Source organism: Chaetodon auriga, chromosome 18 (genome assembly GCF_051107435.1).
Source record: "Chaetodon auriga isolate fChaAug3 chromosome 18, fChaAug3.hap1, whole genome shotgun sequence".
Lineage (NCBI taxonomy): Eukaryota > Metazoa > Chordata > Actinopteri > Chaetodontiformes > Chaetodontidae > Chaetodon > Chaetodon auriga.
In genome coordinates, this window is record NC_135091.1 from 10,280,110 (window position 1) to 10,300,249 (window position 20,140).

General features: G+C 42.7%; 1 protein-coding gene across 1 annotated transcript; it reads right to left on the minus strand.

Annotated features, from left to right (window-relative positions):
- Positions 1 to 158: 158 nt before the first annotated feature.
- On the minus strand, positions 159 to 14,347 carry LOC143335884 (testis development-related protein). The gene is made up of 4 exons (XM_076755553.1): positions 13,904 to 14,347; positions 7,972 to 8,028; positions 2,733 to 2,848; positions 159 to 1,867 (listed from the first exon to the last, which is right to left on the minus strand). Exons 1-4 carry the CDS (start codon positions 13,988 to 13,990, stop codon positions 1,432 to 1,434), a joined length of 696 nt encoding a protein of 231 aa, XP_076611668.1. The 5' UTR covers positions 13,991 to 14,347; the 3' UTR covers positions 159 to 1,431.
- Positions 14,348 to 20,140: the final 5,793 nt, after the last annotated feature.

Genomic DNA, 20,140 nt, shown 5'->3' on the forward strand with positions numbered 1-20,140 from the left:
GCACTTCTAAATGCCTGCTGATGAAGAACTTGGGTAGACTGTTTCTGTTTGGGCCACGATATCAGCAAAAAACATCTGGGTGGTGAAAGCAAAGTCCGGTAAATCAAGGCGTAGATTTACTCCAGGCTGCTAACTGTTGAAAGAAGTAGAGCCACACAGTCAAACTAAATCTTTATTCTGCTTGAGAAAATGTGACCAAGCCTTTTAGTGAATAAATACAGGATACAGGCATCCCTGGAAGTGGACCTGTATCTGTGTACACATCTGGCTGCAGTGAAGCAGACTTCAGTATCAAAGGAATTCAGTTAACAGATTAAAGCAAAGACCAGTGGCATGAAGTTTCTCATAACTAACACTCTACATTGTCTCAGTCTTATACAATATAAAGATATGCTTTAAGCAACTGACCAGCCTTTTTATAATGTAGCACACTAATGACATCTGGTTTTGTAACTGGAATCCAGGAAGTGTTTCAAAGGCTGGTGCAGCACAGGTGCATGCTGGGATGACCCACCTGCACCCGCGCAGACATTGTGATGAGCACAGCAGGTTTGTGCTCTGATTTGGTCTAGTTCAAATTTACAGTAAATGCATGGTGTCATTGTATTGATAAAAGGCACTTCACAGGTGCATGGACTCACTGCTTTTCACAGAGTTTGGCTTTCGATCATCACACATAGAAACATTACTCAGCATCAGATTTGAACATGCATCAGTCTGAGACACTGGGGGTTGCTTTGATTTCTCACCTCCACATGCTCCTAACACAACAACAGAATGTCACATCTCCTTTTCTACGCCAGCTGCGATTCACTAAAACAAATGTGGGTGCATGTCAAACCACAAACTCACCTCCTCTCCTCTTTAACCCGTCTTTCACACACATACAAACATGATTGCACAGATTTTAAGCCCATTATTTATGTGTAAGTCTCAGCTTCAGACTCACATTCTTCCCTCAGGGAGGAAGCGGAAACCAACATCAAGTCTTCAGCAGCAGGTTTGCAAATTCTTCAGTGATTCTCTACTATCGACAGCCACAATAATAAATTCATTCTTCCCATTTCTTGGCAATATAGATGATCTGAATTCAGGCCGGTGGATATCACAGTTAAAATGGTACAGTAGTTTAAGGCTTTTATTTGTTTATGTCAGCTATTCAGAAGTGGCAGTCGTGCCAAGACAGCCCCTTGATCAAACTGACATATACAGTTTTCAAGGACTTGAAGGTTAAAATAATAAGAAGAACAAACGTCCTGTGTTGACTCTCATGTTCATGGCTTGACTACAGCATCTCAATACCAGTTGGAATTAACACTGGCTTCGTCCAGAACTAGACTACAGAGACAAACAGATATTTGGTTCAGGTCTTCATCCTCTTTATTGATGGGACATGAGCGAAGAGGGAGGGTGTCAAAGGTAAAATGGCTACTATTTAAAGCCCTCCCAAGCGCTCTCTGACACAATCCCTCTGCTCATCCTGCTGATGCCGGCCAGCTTGACTTTGGCGCGGGCTGTCCACCTGACGGCAGCTGTTGAATCCTTGGAGTCCGACAGGTTAGCATAGCGGGAGGAGTCCTCCTCAAGACCCCGGCCCGCCCAGGAGGCCAATTCCAACGGAAGGCCTAGAGAGTCGGCGAAGGACACTGGCGAGTCCCCTTTCTGGTTCTTGTCCTCTGGGGCGTCAGTCCCAGTGTCAGTCAAGTTCTCCAGGTGAGGCGGCTCCCAGCCCTCCATCTTCTCCAGTTTTTTGGTGGGTGAGATTTGCCTCATTGTCATGGTGACGCTCTCCCAGAAACAGTGGCCCTTCTCTGGTTTGTCCTTCTTTTCCTTCTCCTTCTCATCATCCTTGATTTTCTTGTGAGACCTGTAGAGAGAACCAGGAAGAGTAAAAGAAGGACAAACTTTTAGCGTATAGGATAACCTGTTGACAGCTCACATCTTAACTAAAAATAGGAATGGGTGGGTGTGCGTGAGACGTCTTTACACTGGAGGGTGGAATTTTCTCCATGCAGCAAGCTATTGTACAGGAATTCCCTGTTGTTTGTCACAGAGGAGTGATTAATTTAGCTTTTCCTTTTCATACATGTTCCACTTCCTCAAGGGGCCTGAAAGTTAACAACTGCTGGCAAATGAAGCTCTGACTTACATATAAACAAATGCAAGTGGTTGGACATGACTCCATTATTTCTAATCAAGCTTGTGAACAGTTTTGCTACACACACTTAAGCCTTAATGGCCCCTGACAATGATGTGAACCAGGTCTGACGTACATTTTCAATACTTGTAGCGACACCAGTATATTTAGCAGTTACACATAGCTAATATTGTTGTAAAATAATCAATAACTCTCACTTTGATTGTGTTCAGGCCGAGGTGACAATCTGAAATCCTCTGCGACAGACTTTAAATTACACTCTGTGGCCACTTTATTAGGTACACCTATATGATCCTTTGCATTCCAGGGCAACAGTCCTGCCACACATTGGTCCTTCCCATAGCTTACAGTATAATAACCAGCTTGGTAAATCCAATTTAATTTGAAATGAGTCTAGTTCTGTCCAAAGGCATTAATGGGGGGTGTTCAGAGGCACATTTTCTGGCTAGCTGGTTCAAGCCAGTGTGATAAACTAAGCCAAAATGACAGACTGAAGATAATCGTGTAAAAACATGGGGGGAGTACATGGAGCAACATCATGATAAAAGTTAATATACTGTGTGTGAATCCTCACCCTCTGCGGTCAGCCAGCTTGACCCCGGTCAACAAGAAGTGCTCGTCATCTTTAGAGGAGAACATTTTCTTTTCCTTCCTCTCTTTCTTGGACATGATCTTCTTCACCTTGGCCTCCTGACAGAAACCACCACACAAGAGAGCGTTTGATTTTGAATTATAGAGCTAAAATGATTACCTTAATCTGCTGCATGTGTGCTTATTGTTTCTGATGCCTGTGAGTTATTGATGCTCCCCATGAGGCTGATTACATAAAAGTCAGCTTCCCAGAAATAAAGCAGCCTTATTGATTAATCATTTATACATCCATCATCATCATCATCCATTTCAATCAGCAGCACACATGTCAAGACAAAACATTGTTTCTGCAGCATCCTTCAAGGAAGAGTTTGGGGAATTGTGCTTTGTTGCAGAGAGCTAGACAGTAAGATTGCTACCACTCTCATGACTCTATGGTAAATATGAAGAATGTTGGTTAGCTTAGCTTAGCACAAAGACTGGAATTGGACCGGAAACAAGGGGAAGACTGCAGCACCTTAAGCTCTGTAATTCACAAGTTACATCTTTATGGATAATCTGTACAAAAAGCAAAGTAGGCTAAATGGCAACTGAGCCATTTTACCCTAAATATGAAGCCTGAATTGGATATAGCTTCAGTCACTATACAGACAAGAGAATGGGGTCAAGCTAAGCTAATGGGTCAGCTGCTAGCTAGCCTAGCTTAATGCAAACTGGGAAACAACTAGCCTGGCACTTAACAAAATCACCTGGTAGCGCTGCTAAAGAACACGAATTCTAATACGCTATGTCTCATTCAGTGTAGACAAACTGAACCGAAGTCAAACAACGACATGTTGTGGTTTTACAATGGGACTATTTCTTGCCCAGAACTTTCTCCACTAGCAGGTGCCTTCTTTGATCAGGCTCATGGTTTCCCCTTTTCCAGTCTTTGTGCAAAGCTAAGCTAACCGACTGCTTGCTGTAGCATCGTGTTTACTGTATATAACTGATTTTATGAGGTAATTTGTAATGCTACTTTCAAACAGGTAAATAGAGAGAGAGAGAGTTTGAATGGCATCCACTTGGCAGTAACGCACGGCACATTCCAGTGGAAGACCCTCCACTCCCTCTGAAACTCCCCCGGACTCCCCCGTCATATCAAAATTCCTCCCTGCCCTTGCAGCTTTCCACTGAGTACAGATACTGCCCTCAACAGAGATTATGGAACTAACTTTTGGCTCTGTTTCTCCTCATGCCTGGGAAGAATTCCCAATGTCAATTGTCAAGGTCATAACGTTTACTCCTACATCCGTACAAACCTTCGCTTTACTGTTATCAAAACACTCTCAGTACTCACTGTTATGTGATGAATGCACCTGACCTTGGCGACCCCTGTAAACGGTTTCTTTTGTTTTCTATATTTTACCTGTCGGCGAGGCGCAAGCATGCAGGACATCAACACACATGTTTCATCTCTCCTGATTCATTCTCTGTGTTCAAGACCAGAGGATGTGACAGTGGCTACAACAAACAAACAACAAGCTGGACATGAAAGCAGCCATTCCTCAAGCCAAACAGGAACACGTACAAAAAGATCTGTCATCGGGTCTGAGATCAAGCTTCAGAATGCCACAGTTTAGATAACATGAGCTTATACTGAACAGCTTGTTCCGCGGGTATACAGGCTACACCCACTTTTGATCTCTCCTTGTGTTCAAAACTATGTGACATTTGATGGACTTTGCTCAGCCTAACTTTGGTATCTCTTAAGGAGACACGCACTGTTGCTCAAATCACATCCTCCTCTCACCTCTCATCGTTATGAGCATGCCTGAGGGCAAGAACGCTGTTTCCAGTTTTCTTTTTCATCATCTAAAAATATTTACAGCATTTTGGTTTCAGCTATTTCAACACCCCGTCTCTTCTCTTTCTATCTCTCTCCTCGCTCTGCCTCTTGTTTCCTGTGTGCCGTCGAGTGTAAACCGTGGGTCGGATTTGCTGTAGCTCGAGCTTTGCAGAGCAGAAACCAGAGATGCCAAAAACAGATTGAGTGTATCTGTGTGTATGTGTGCGGAGCTAAATTCCAGCTGTGTATGTGCATGCATGCATGTGTGCACATACAGAGGCCTGCCTATTCACCATTCTCTTCAGCATTAACCTCCAGGCCTCTGGATCCAAAGCAGCTCAGTGCCCAGTAATCTCTCCGGCCAAAAAGCACCGTAGGTAAACCAAGCAGCTCACTGGGGTTCGCTGTATGGGGGAGCCTTTCCTACTGATCCACGCCTGGCAGAACAATAGAGCTCTTATTGGGCCAAATTCTTCCATCCATACCCCAGAGATGGAAGCTGGGAGATTAAAGAGGCAATGGAATTAGGAAATATTGCCAATTGTGGTTATCAGACACAATACAGGTTTTTTTTAGAGCAGCAACCAGATCATTGCTTTTGGAGGTAATATGAAAGCCTCAACTTCAGGTATCAGGGGCTCTGCATGTACTTTTAATGAATTCTGATCCATCTACAGCATTTGTTGCTTTCTTTTTCTTTCTATAAATCTGTCTTTTTTTATGATTAGTCATTTGATTTGTATGCTGGAATCGTACTTGCTTATGCTACGTCTCTGTGATCCCACACAAGAGAAGGATGTTGTGTCTTTATGTCATTGCGTCATTATCAACACACTGTAACCAAAGTTTAAAATCAACCAGACCAGCTAGGCTAGCCGTTTCCCCCTTTTCCCAGTCTTTATGCTAAGCTAAGCTAACTGGCTGTAGCTACATACAGTATTTACCATAAAGACATGAGAATGATTTTCTCATTGAACTCTCAGCGAGAAAGCGAATAACCACATTTCCCAAGTTAGATTTCTTCCATTTAACAAATGCTACTGCAGCTACTGTGTCAGCCGCTAGCATAGCAGTGAATCACATTATGACGCAGTGTCGTAAGTCCTTTTGACATCTGTTTATGAAATACTGTATATGTATATGGGCAAAATCAAGAATGTTTATGAAGTACTTGATGCAGCTTGATGAATTTTATGTTGGAAAATGGTCATACAGCCCAGTCAAATGAAACACCTCGAAATGGAATCAGCCTTTTACAGTGAAAGGTAACTTCCACTTCCAGGCCTCCACGTCCACTCTGTGTGCCCTAATATGAGCATAAAACAACCGATAGTGGAAGAACTGTAGCCCTCCACAGTGTCAGAGCAGTCTGTGGCTATTTTCAGCCTTGTTTTTCTTCCACGGTGATTGTTCCCATCCAAAAGGCCCAGCTCCTCGAAAGAATGCCGCGTTTCCTTCCCTTCTCCCGCACAGCTACCCGTATCCTCACAAACAGGACAGGTTGTGAAATATGTTCTGTGAACTGAGTTGCCTCAAGTAGCTATACATGCAGCAGGACCCCAGCCAGAGTTCAAAGACAATACATTATTTGAGGTTTACCCTCAAGCTGTGCAAGGTCAGAAGAGTTCAGACCCGACCACACCTGTGAGTAAAGGCTTGTTGTCGGTGCAGATCATCTCTCATGAACAAAGATACAGCACATAATCTCACTCACACACACACTTTGTTCGGAGTGGGCACAGCTGCTAATGAAGTTGCCTGCACACACAAAGGACACTTGTCCTACTCATAAAACCATTATTTACCATATTTACCACCAACCATCCTCACTTTATAATGCAAGCTGTTCATCTAAAGATGTGGCAAACCTTAAAGAGATACTCCCTGGGTCTTGTTTTGGCACTCATCTGTGTCTCAAACAATTAACCATCAGCTGAAAAACCTCCTAAATCTTTAAAATTGAACATAAATGCCTAAAACAACAGTTTTAGGGGCCAAATGATACGTTAAATATAACTATCTATCCTTTGTAAATGCAGATATGACTTTCTTTCACACATGTACGCATGTGCATATCAAGAAAAACATGTCTTTAAGTGTTAGTAGAGTCATGCAGCTTAGAGTTTGATCCAATTACGCTAAGTTATTTGGTCATGCAGTCAAACATTATTGTCATAACTTTTTGTAATTTGAGGTATAATGGGATGTTTCAGTGAAATGTAATTTAAATACCCTCGAGTTTAGCTTATTATCAAACAGCATTTTTATAAAGCATCAGGCCAGATGTGCTGACCATATCACATCTTTTACTCTTTACTGAAAGAGTAGCATCGCAACTGGAAACCCAGGTGAAACTGAAACTGTGTGAACTCCAAATGTTCAGGTCAGGTTTTTATTGCCCCTCAAGGGGAAATTTGATTTATAGCAGAGGGCAAAAACACGAGCACAACGTACAAGAGGACATGGGAGATTGACAGGTTAACCAAATAAAAAAAGATGTATCTGCTTGTTAGTATCAAGTATATTGCAATGGTAGCCATGATAAAGTTGAGGTTTAGTGCAAGTTTATTACACTTGGAACAAAGGAAAACAGGGACCTGTATCTGGACCCAGAAGGGAGAAGAACAAATTCCTCCAAGAGTAGTTGATCAGAGCTGGCCAAGATCAACTGTACCTTCAACCCGCCTGTCACAGATATCTGCTAAAGAAAGCTGCCGCACGCCAATCATTTTGCCGGCTACTTAAACAACGCTGGACAAACGATTTTTGTTTCGCCGTGAGGTTCCCAGAGCAAGGAATCAAACAGAAGGTTAAAAAAAGTAAAAGATATGAAAACTGTGTGCACACAATTACAGCAGGCAGGAAGTTGGTCTGTAAACTGTGACGGATGTTTGCAACAGACGGTTGATAGTTGACTAAACTCGACTAATCATTCCAAGGGTTTGTTTAAAACTTGTATGATCGTCTGACTGCTTGCGTTTCTCGTGCCTTCTGACTTTGACGGTGGTCAAAACTACGAATAGAAGTTGCAGTACACCAGAATTACCCTTTAAATCTTTATCCTAAACTACAGTGACCTCAACGATAACATGCGCACACACATGCACATGAACAACAAATAAGACAGTCTTCCAGCGATAGGGTCACAGATAAAGCAGGGGACGACAGCTGAAGGCCGGCGTGTTTACAGATAAACACTGCAGCCTCAGTAGTCTGACACTCCTGCTTTACTTCAGCTGCGCCATCAAACACTTTCTGGTCATCTGACAGCGAGAAGCTGTGAGTGCACTGGGAGCACTGAGGTTAATCAAAGGATATGGAGAATACGTTTGGAGACCACTGGTGTGTTTGTGTCTGTGTTGTGTCCCAGTAGCTGTGAAGTTGTGCTATTTACCTTGGAGACTGCAGAGACAGCGTCCTCCTCCTCTTCCTCTCCTTCTATGTCTTTGTCCTGAGACACACACACACACACACACACACACACACACAGCAGCAGAGAGTTAACACAAACAGCAACCCCCCAAATACAAACACCATCCACACTTTGTGGCACAGGGAAGTGTGTGTGTGTGTGTGTGTGTGTGTGTGTGTGTGTGTGTGTGTGTGTGTGTCTTTCCTGTAAAAGAGTGGGCAGCCTTTTTAAAGCTGTAACATAAACACGCCGTGTTTGGACGGTGAGATGGAGGGATGGATGGATGGAGGGCTGGGGAGGACGAGGGGAAGCCACAGAACTCAGAGGGCAGATTTAAACAAAAGAGAGAGAAAACAAATTCATGACCTACTGCACCAACAGTACATGACACTATTTGGGTATATGAGTGGAGTTATTTTGGTCCCATTGTCCTCCAGTCTCCGGTTTTTTCTTTTTTTTCTTTTTTTTTTCCATTTTCCATGGATTATTTGTGTAATAGTTTCATTGTTTTTATTATTTCATGTGAAGCACTTTGACAGTTTGTTTTGATAAGTGCTATAATTCTAATAATAATCATGATAATTATTAATGAATACACGTTGCTATACACCTGAGTTGGACTTAAATTACAAAAATGAAGTTATAACATGAGTTGGATTTAAGTGCAGTGACACGTATTGTACAATATGTTAATTAATTCTGTCATTATTTACTTTTTTATACAACTTCCTTCTTTTTCTTCAGTTTTTCTCTCTTTTTTTCAGGAAATCCTGTCAGCCTAGAGGGCTGACTTCACATAGAAGTGTGATGACAAGAAAGTTGAATCTAATTGAATTATGAAGGCTTGAGTCCCCATAAGACTTGAGACTTGAAAGCAAAAACATTCAAATTTGTGCCCTAATAAAATCCCAGAACAAGCAGAGAGTAAATGAGACAGCTTCAGGCAGGACCTCTCGCAGTCCCACACCTTGAATTAAAGTTACTGAAGCAAACAGATTACGGTTACTGCACCTTAATTTAGATGGATTCATTCTGTGCACAAAGCAACAAAGATATTTAAAAAGCTGCTGCTGTTACACTGAGGGTTAAACCTCATTATGCCACTCATGAAGATCTGTTTCAGTCCATTTTGACTGTAGTCACAGACGTGCGCTTCACCTGCTAAAGCTTGGACTTGCTCCAAAAGACTTAAAAACGTTAAATCATACGGAGAGGGCAGCAAGAAGTCATCAGACGTGCAGCTGAGCCTGAGATTACTGAAGTGGAGCCAGAATTCCTGTAAAATGATCAAAGCTGTGAGGACTTCTAACACCTAACGACTCCATGAGAGCGGAGGAGGAGAAACGGTGGTCGGACATGTCTGAGCAAAGTCTGCTGGGTCGCCGCCACCTGAGCTGATCAAAGACACACACACACACTCACACATACTGATTGCCGACTACTGTTAGAGCATAAAGGCATTAACATCTTGGAACAGAGGGAGAGAGGGAGGGGAGGAGATTCAGGAAAGAGAGAGTAGTGTCTCTGGAAAAAAAACTGTCCAGACAACAGAAAGCGAGAGTTCTGCTTTCGCACCTCAGGGGGCCATTTTTCCCTCAGTCTGTCTCTCTCTCTCCCTCTTTGACTGAGTCTGTGTGTCAAGTGTGTAAATTTTAGCATGGTGTTGTCTTGAAAAAAGCCAGATTACTAGGCAGTAAAGACGCACAGTGAATTTCAATCTCAGAGCACCAACAGTAGATTCCAAAAGCCGCTGGACAGCATCAACACTCGACATTCTCCAAACCCAGGCACTCAGAAAATACACCAGACCAAATACGCTTAAATAGTTCAAAATTTTGGCAAACGCACTTACTTGCTTTCCTCTAAAAAAAAAAAAAATCCTTATCTCTAAAGCTCACTAATAAACACAGTATATCTCATTTATCAACAAATCGTGGTCTTTGTCTTTCTGTCAGAGCCCGGCTTGCTGTTTCCCCCTGTTTCCCGTCTTGGTGCTAAGCTAAGCTAACATCTCCTGGCTGCAGCATCACCTTTAGCGTGGATATGAGAGTGGCGTCGACCTTTAAATCTAAGCCTCGGTAAGAAAGCTAATAATTATACTTTTTTCACAGTGACGAATTTGCTTTAAATGTAAAAAAGCTCCATCACGATGATTTGGTTTGATCTTCAGAGACAGAACTCACAAACGTTTGATTTCCACCATTTTAACCCACTCCCCTTCGGCAGATGATCCACTCAGCTTTACCTCTCTCATCCTCACCACTAATGATTTAGATGTGAGGCCGTCTGAAGTTTGTGCTCAGGCCTGATCTGCACTCTCACGATCCCACTTCACAAAGAGAGCTCCCAATGGTGGATTTAGAGTGGCGTTATTGAAGTATTCAGGTGTGTTACCGCTTTAAGCCACAGGCAAACAGGCACACGCACCTCCTGCGAGCTCACAGCTGCCTCTCAGAGCCCGAACTTCAATAGAGAGTGAGTGGTGAGAAAGCAAGCTGCACAGGGTCTGTGCTGCAGTCGCCCTTGAGCGCTGTGGAGGGAGGACAGATATTAACTTCAAATCCTGCATTTTGTGGTCTCCCTCATTTCTTCAGCATGTCTATGGATGTATTATCCCTTTGCCTGTCTGTGTCTGTCTGCCTGCTGGTCTCTGACTGCGTCTGTCTGGACACAGTTTCAACTCATTTGACTGGCACGACATGTAAATCACCTGTTCTGCCTTGAGCATTAACAGATATATCAGGGAGTGAAAAGCACCAAAGGAGGAGACCTACTGTACTTTGTTCCGGCTTTAAGTGAACACTACATTTTGATCAAGTGATTTGAGAAGATACTACTTTGCGCAAGAGTCAGACGAAGTAACAGAGGTGGGCTGAATGACTTCGCACCACCAAGATAAGTGCTGAAGGCCACTGAACCAAACTGAACCAAAGACTGAGGTTGTTCTGCAGTTTCCAGGTGTGAATGTGTGAAACCTCTCTGGATAAATAAAGACGTTTATTGAAAGGTGACTTTATTGTATTGCATTAAAAAGTCCGGTGTTTCTGTGTTTTCGTCCACCTTCTGTTCATATGCTGTGGTATATCTCACCACAACCTTCCCATTGTGCTCTTATGCTGTTTTCCCCTGACAAACAGATGGCTTTATTTCATAGATACTATTGTACCTGAATCTGTCTTAATTCAACACATTTCTGACATTGATTATTCAATTGCTAGAGAGTGAATTGGTAACAATTTAGATAATCAATTAATCATTTAAGTCAATCTTCAAACAAAAATAACAGCAATTTACTGGTTCTGGCTTCTCAGATGTGAAGATTTGCAGATTTTCTTTATGTCTTAACATACTGAACGGTACAGTCTATACTGTATTTGTGTTTTGAACTGTCAGACAAGATAAACAATATGAATGAGCTGACTTGCATTATGGGAAATTGTCACTGTTTTCTGTGTTGTTTTGTCAGCTTCATTTTTTTTGTAAATATGTGCTTATTCTGAATTTAATGGCACCAACACATTTCAAACAAGCTGATGCTCCAACACACCTGTTGGGACGTTCCACAGGTAATCAGGCTCATTGGTAACAGGTGAGAGTATCATGATTGGGTATGAAAGGCCTTGAAAGGCTCAGTCCTTCACAAGCAAGGACGGAGCGAGGTTCACCACTTTGTGAACACATGATTGTATGAAGGATATTACAGCACGAGCTCAGGAATACTCATTTACAGATGATTGAATTCTCCTTTTATTCATGTTTTGCACGGCGTCCCAACTTTCGTGGAATCATTGTTGTCGCTTTAAACATTAACATTAAACATTTTTCGAATTCAGTTTGACGTGTTTGATTATCTTTGGTGACTTCTGGACCTCCAAAAGAATTAGAGAAGAAGCTAAACAGATAATCGTAACCTTCCACCCTCTCTCTCCCGGGTGATCCGTGTGGGTGCTGTGATTTGAATGAGGGGAAGGAAAAGCCTGCATGTCCAGACTGTGTTATCATAACTTTTTCTCCTGGCTTCATCCTGTATCGCTGCCGGACTGGATCTGCCTCATCTCTGTGTTTACGACATTTTATGATCCAACCCCTGACCCCTGGATGTACTTTAATGCCATGGCAACACAAGGAGACCTCCCAGATGACTTTCCCAGGAATTCTGAGGAGACGTTGCTGCTCTGATCTCAGATCAGCCCTTACGGTCAAAGTGGGTCCGGTGACCACTGGAAGCAGAGTCCCACAAGCTGAACTCAAAGCAGCTCCTCAGAGGTAAAGGCCTCATGTGTTGGTTCCCAGGGTGGAAGTTAAGAACCCAACAAAGGCCAGCCAAGGGTCACTGATCTCGACATTATCACAACAACAGATGAAAAATGCTGGGAAATGGTGTTGGTTGATCTTCCCAATTGCTGACCGCATGACACATTTATACATCCAGTGAATGCTGTCTGGCAATACACTGCAGGAGCTGCAGGCAGTGAATAAACTCTGACATGGTTTATGATGCTTTAAACTCTACTTCTAGATATTTTTCTTCTCTGACGAAATTTAGAAAGTATTAACGTCCTGGATAGATATATTGATTTACTCTGCGCATGGACCTTGACTCATTCCACAGTTTAAAGAGGTTTTAATCACACATGCTGTGAGCTGATTACCACAAGTGTGCTGATAGCAGATTATTTTGACTCCATCAAGACTCCAGCCTTCATGAAGAAAAACTACAGTGTGAGTTTTAACCCAAATATCTATCAGGAAACTCTGTGGGTTTATTTTACTTTTATTTTTTATAAATTTTAGCGCAATGAGGAATTCAAGAAATTACAAGAATTCAACGAGAAGTCAACCCCTCATACTCGTCCCATTTAAATTCCACTGGCTACCAAATCTGTTTTCCACAGGACTGCTCAATGCTGTGTGTGTGTGTGTGTGTGTGTGTGTGTGTGTGTGTGTGTGTGTGTGTGAGAGAGAGATCAGGGATTCTCCCCTGTATGCCCCCCCCCAAACACCTTGACAGAGCCCAGCTGCTTGCAAGTGCTGATACAGATGATACAGAGGCTCTCAGACCTCACACACTGCTGCTCACCTTTGAAATGTGGATTTGTATGTCATGTGTGTGTGTGTGTGTGTGTGTGTGTGTGTGTGTGTGTGTGTGAGAGAGAGAGAGAGAGAGAGAGAGAAAGAGAGAGAGAGAGTGTGTGTGTGTGTGTTTATTATTCTCTTTTTTCAGTAACACAAAAGATTAACACAGCATAGTCTAACATCTGTCTACACACTGTCATAACACTGTTTGGTACATTTAGGTGTGTGTTGTCTCTGAAGCACTCTGTGATCATGACTACAGTTGTGCAGCATCCATCTAACACACATTAACATTGGTTTGGTTCTCTCTGGGGAGACAATGGGCTTTTTCTTCTTTGACCTCTCAGCGTTTGGTGTCACTCTCCTCCTCAGCTGACATGACATTCTGAGTTAGAGCACTTGTCCTCCTCCTCCTCCTCCTTCCCTTCCTCCCTCGGCTCCACTATCTCAACTTAGAAGCACGAGATGTATTTTTTCGCAACTTCAGTGGAGAAGTCAAGAGAGGAATTTTAAAAGTGCGAGTGAAAACCAGCTTTGTGTCTCATTATGAAGCTTTGTGTCTAGTTTTTAATGGTTTCATTATTAATTTACTTCATAATAATGTGTTTGTTGGCCAACAGTGAGAAATATCTCAACAAGTCATTTAAGCTTTTTCTTAAAATAAAACTGGTTTATAGTGTTTTTGAGTGGTTTTCCTAGAAAACACAAATATCAAATGGGCTGAATGAGTGGAATAACTCATTTTAACAGCGCTGCCCCTGATCTTTATGTCACAGAAACATAACTGCACGTCATTGTCAGCAGTGAATCTCACCGTCCTTTACATCCGTCTCATTACCTTGTAGGAGTGATGGTAGTGCCAGGACATGTCGTCTTCCTCTGACGCATAATCCACCAGCACTTTACTCTTGCTTTTCTTGAACATATTTCCTCTTGTCGCTGAAACAAGCCGTCTTGACCTTTTACAAAAGTTGCCTTCTTTGGCCAAAAAATAAAAGATAAAAAAAAAAAAACCCTAATTTTCCGCCTCAGTTTTCTGGAGCGGAGCGATCGCAGCGACGCACCACCGAAGCGCGTTCCGCTCTTTTGGTTGTTTCTGCAGCAGCAAATCCAGGAGGCTTTCTCCGCACACAGCTTATTCATTCACAGAGGTGCCAGGAGCTGGAGGGGTCGAGCTTTGTTTTTTTAAATGACGCTCGCTATTTCGTAAGTGTTTGGCGTGCGTATGGTGCGTTTTTACGCAGGCTCGACCACCTGGACCTCAAGCCGTCGCTCCTCCCATGTCCCCCCTGCTCCGGTTCCTTCAAGTTGCCATGGCAGAAGGAGGAAGGGGTCATACGTCTCATCTCTGGCCAATGCAAGCACTGAGCGACGCATTCATGCAAAATAATGTTAACTTTTTCAGGATCTGAATGAAGTGAAGGCTGGAAAGAGGCTGTTTTCTGACACACATAAAGTAGCAACGGTAAAAGTATTTAAAATGCAGAAGAAGGTAGCCTGTTTGATAAATTATTAGGTGATGTACAGAATATATTTATTACGTGCAGTTCAGTTATTACCTTGCCATCATTTCTTCAATTAGTGTATTTCTGATCAGTGTTTGCCAAAGTGGGATCTCCTGGAAAGATAAGAACAAACAAACAATCACAAGTTTTTAGTTTTTTAATTCAATCACCATCTTTCTCCATTGTTGTCTCCCAGACTTCAAAATTAGCTAAATCTCCCCCACTTTCAGGGACTAAATCAATTCTTCAGTCAAATCTGGAAAACAGCTGGATCAGGTTTCTTTGTATTCTTTTATTCTTTACGGTTGATCTTGTGTTGACGGTGGATAAAAAGTGCTGTTTAAAATAAAACCCACAGCTCTGTCTAGCAGGAATGTCTGCGGTGTGCACAGTTTTTCCTGTTTGGAGAACGAGTAGAAGTGTGAGTCTAATGGGTTTTACAAACAGAAGCCAAGAATTTTTAGAGTTGGTGGTTATGTGTTTCGCTAAAAATTAAATCTGTGTGTGTGTATGTGTGTGTGTGTGTGTGTGTGTGTGTGTGTGTGTGTGTGTGTGTGTGTGTGTGTTTCTCTCTCTCTCTCTCTCTAAGACCTCGCATGCCAGGGGAAACAAATGACACATTATGCTGGTGGGCTGACCTCTTAAAATAGCCACAGTTTAGCTCTGGGTAAGACCACTCACCTGATTCAAAGGACCTTAAATGCCTGATTCAATGTCCATATTATACAGTAAGTCAGCGGGGAATGTGGATTGTTGGACGTGTGTGAATTTACAGGAAAAAAAAAACAAAAGACAGAGTTTTCTACTCTTCTGAGATCAGAAAAATCTTTAGCGACAGTTGTGCTTTCAGTCACAGAAGGTGTTATTCAGTGTCGCATTCAGCATGTGATCAAAATCTAACAATGTAATAATGCAGCTTCAGTCAACTCTAGCACTGCAGCAGCTCAGACAGTACTGAAAGCAATGCTTTGCTGTGTGTGCGTACATGCTTTGTTTGCAATCAGCCGCTCTGATATGGATTGGTATCAGCTCTTCATTAGCACCAACTGACCATCACCTGTCAACAGGGAGGTCAGTGACCTTTGACACTGAAGGTCATCAGTGGGTCAACTGTCCATATCTGTGACATGAATTCCCACAGTATCTCTGCAGCAGTTATTTACGGTCGAAGCGGCCCTGGTTGCCAGCATGCATGTCTCTAATCAATCCTCTTGATTGTTTTGGGCCCACAGCTTCTTTCCTCAGGCTGTGGTGAAAGCCTCCCTGTAAACAGTCATTTTTCTTGTATAGCATAAAATGATCATAAATGCTTATTAGGTGGACTTCAGTGTTATCATTCACTGAAGGGTCAGTAGGGGCCCACGTTGAACTCCTGTCCCAGGGTCCTTGCAGTGGGTTAATCCAGCGCGGTTTAGAGATTACAGCCTTTCATGATGTGCTGCATGTGTGTCGGCATGTTCTGTATGTGTATTATTGAGCAGTCGCTGTTACGTCAGCTGTTCTGATCATGGAAACAGCAGGTCAGGTCTGTCAGGGTCACAGCAGTCACGGTGGGACACAGCTGGGATTATCCCTCGAACGTCTCACATGGACGCAGATACATACTGCTCATCTTAAAGTGCAGACTGAGGACTGAAGGATGTCTGGGCCAGTGTGCTTCACTGCTTTACTGCTTAATTGTGCAATTAAGAAGTGAAAAAATTATTTACAGTTAACAGGTTACAGGTTTCCTGATATTAATTAGCAAATCAAAAGTGAAGGCAACAATGAGGTCCTTTCAGGTCACATAACTATGTGCACTATCCTTTGTATTTACACTCCAATATTAAGATTCATGAATGTAAAGAACGAGCTAAAACAACCGTAACAGAGTTCCTTTCAGTTCAGTCCTGTCGTGGCTCCCCAGCAAACGGAAGGAGCCTGCTGAGATTAACCATGACTCAACAACTATCTGATGAGATTCAAAGGTCACAGGGTTGTCCAGCGCAAACCCACGGGACCACATCAAAACTCGTTGGCCAAGAACAGAGATTAAAGTTTAATTACGTTCACAGGCCAACACTCAGAGATGTTCCTCAGAGGCTCGTCTGAGTGTTGCTTTAATGAATAGTTTGTGTCTGGAGAGTGACTTGAAACTGCTCTATTGAATTCAAATCACCACCTATTTCTTTAAGTGTATATGTGCTCATTTGTCAGTTAGACAAATATTAAGCTCATAAAGTCAAGTTTGATCTAAGTTTTAAATCACCAAAACAAATATTAGAAATATTAGAGGTTTAAACACTCATTAAATTGGTTGTGGGTGAATTTAAAGCCTTTGCCAGAAAATGTCAAAGGTCAGAGACAGAAATGTTGGGGGTCAAGTGGTGGAAAAGTAAAACATCTCAGGGGGTCTTAAAGCTGTACAGCAGGTAGTTTGGGTGTTGGACACCTGTGAATTTGAAATGCTGAGTCATTAGTGCAGCTTTAACACATGGCCAAGAGGAGACTTTGTGCTCTTTCACTCATGCAGTTGTGCTTTGAAGTAAATATAACTTCAGATTTCTTTCCTGTGTTTTTTCCATTTCCCTTTCCTTTATACATCTGTGGACAAACTTTTCCATATTTGGCTTCAACTTCACTTTTATACCCGCAAGAGGATGTTTTTGACTTGTAATTGGCCTTTTAAGTTCATTCACAGCAAGGTAATTTGCAGTCACACCTCATCAGCTCTGCACAGCCGACCTAAAATAGATTGGATGTGTCTTGGCATACACACCTCCTTGTGTTTGGTAACAAGCTGCCAGGTAACATCACGCATCCACACAGCTGCTATTTCCCCTGCCAGTCTGTAAATTAACCATGAAACAAGGTGTACCTAATTGCATGCATACAAACATCATTGATTATTATTTAATGTATTTTGGTTAGATGCATGCATCTGCTCATGTATGGGTTTGTGTGTGTGTGTGTGTGTGTGTGTGTGTGCCTGTGTGCCTGTGTGTGTGCCCATGTGTGTGTGCATGACAGAGGTGTTTTAATGAGCTCAAGGTAGAGAACACATTTAAAACAAGGCTAAGCTCTTCCGCGGTTCAAGAAGAGCCACTTGAAGGAAGGGCAAATGTGCTGCGTCACTGAGGACACACACACACACACACACACACACACACACACACACACACACACACACACACAACAAACAAACCAACAGACAAATCCAACAGGCTAACAAAGGACTTGTGCTTCATCATGCCTGACCAAGTGTGTTTGTGTTTGTGTTTGAATAAAGGGAGAAAGACAAAATGTATGCAGTGATGAAAATAGAACAAAACTCATTTAATATCCATGGATCACAAAGAGTAATAAGAAACACTGTTATTTGTATTAATATTACTCAAACAGAAGTAAGATAACTCTTTTTTAAATCAGTGTAGAAACAACTCGTGAACACCACACTGACGTACCTTTTAAGCTGATTTGGTAAGTCCGCTCTATTTTAGCTCTGTTTTTGGTCTCTACCAATTCCCAAAGCAAATATCTGGCTCTTTGCTAAATGCTCCAGTGGGCAGCTGCCTGCTGTGGCCGAAAACAACAGCGTGTGAGTGGTGAGAGTGAACCAAAACAAGCTGCAGGCCAGACAGCTAAACAATGAGCTGAAACTCACTATAAAGCTCCGTAGAGCTGAGGGGAGCTGCACATTCAGCTGATTGTTCTCTACAGATTCATCACGTTTCACATTGCCATTTCATGATAACTCCTTTAAAGTAAAGATCAGATTCAGTGACCTTTATGTACTTTGTTAGATCCATTGTAATATTTCAATATAAATGCACCTCGCCAACCAGTCCTCCATTTTTCCAGCTCTGCAGACATCGATGTCCATTGTTCCCTTTCAAGGCAGCTTTCTCATAGATTGTTGTGCTTTATGAGGGAACAGGCGAATTAAAACATTTATCATTCATCACAAATTCAATCATCATGACTGCAGACCACTCTGTGATTCTTGCCCTGTTAAATGTAGATGGAAAAACACGAAAAAGCTGCAAACACGAGTTGGTTTACACCCCTGATGATGATACTCTGTCTGTGAAGGAAACCTTGGCGGGGAACTTTGAGCCCTCGAAAGTAATTTGATACGATGACATATTGTACAACCCCTGAGAGAAGTTCTCTGTCTGCTTACATCCCCTCTATAAGGAGGTCAAAGCTCAAAATCTGCAACAGCAGAGCCCACCCCGGAGCTGAGAGGGATTCGGTGTCTTGCTCAAGGACACTTCACTCAATCCTTGCAAACACTGGGGCTTGAACTTGGACTCGACGCCATAAAGAAAGTGCTCAGTGACACATGGGAACAATGCTGGTTTTTCCACGTTAATAGTGTCTATCACCCTTTGACTTTGTCCATATTGCCTGTACAGCCATGTGTAATGAACTCAATGTCACTTTCTTTACTTGGAAAGACACTGCATGACCTGAGACTGTCCTCTGAAGATAGTGTGAGATGCCTCTACATGGTTTTGTTCTTTTTTTTATCGAATATACTTACACTTGCCATTTCTGCCTTTCTTGTGCTTTGTGACCCTGAACAACTCGTTGCCTTTCCATTTTATCACATTTATGGAGCGATTCTACAGACTCACCTGAGGCAGCTGTTTCAGAGCCTAACACAGGTGCAGCGGTACATCACACAGAGACATATCAGGCTACTCTTGGTATTTGCTCTCATTTGATACAGGTATGATACTGTAAGATTAGAGTTTAAGAGACATAACACTCACAACTCCTCTGGGGAGCGATACACACATGAACATACACACACAGGCAGTATCAAGCCTTTAAATGTTTAAAAGACCTTGTGGACATGCCCCTCACTTCTTCTCATCCATCTCTCTGGTAGCAAAGACATTCAGCTCTTTGTTGCTGGCTGTAAGAGACGGTAACAAGAGCCTCCTGAGGAGAAGCCACTGAAACAGACACACAATGGACCTCTGTGTGTGTGTGTGTGTGTGTGTGTGTGTGTGTGTGTGTGTGTGTGTGAACTTGGAGAGAGTGAGGGAGAGTAAGACATTGTGTCCGTCTGTCCCTCACTCCTGGCTCCTCTCTTTCCTGAGGCTGGGAATGTGATAAAATGATGAACGGGTGTGTTTCCAGCACAAACACCTTCTAACACACACGCCGGTGTTTAGAAGTGTCCAGCTCATGGTTAAACCTGTGTTAATCACTCTAGGTGTTGGAACTTCCTGGTAAATTTCCACACATTTTCTCCGTAAAGCTCAAGTCTTCTAAGTTCCCCTTAAACCCAGAGTGACACAAGTGCAGCCCTGGCTGGCTCCCACTGGGTTAGAGTTTGGCTTGTTTCCAAAGCAGCTTAGATCTATAACTGGGTCAGAACACTTCGCCTTGAGCGTTAATTGCTAGCAGCTAACAAGCAGCACTGGAGGTGACTGTCTGATGCGCAGATCAACCTGAGTTGAGCAGTTCAGAGTGACAAACCACAAGCATCACAAGTGAGATGTTTGTGGTTTAGCCCAGAAGCTGGAGCATCTCTGCAGCATCCAACATGATGCCTTGTCTATCAAAACAATACTGAA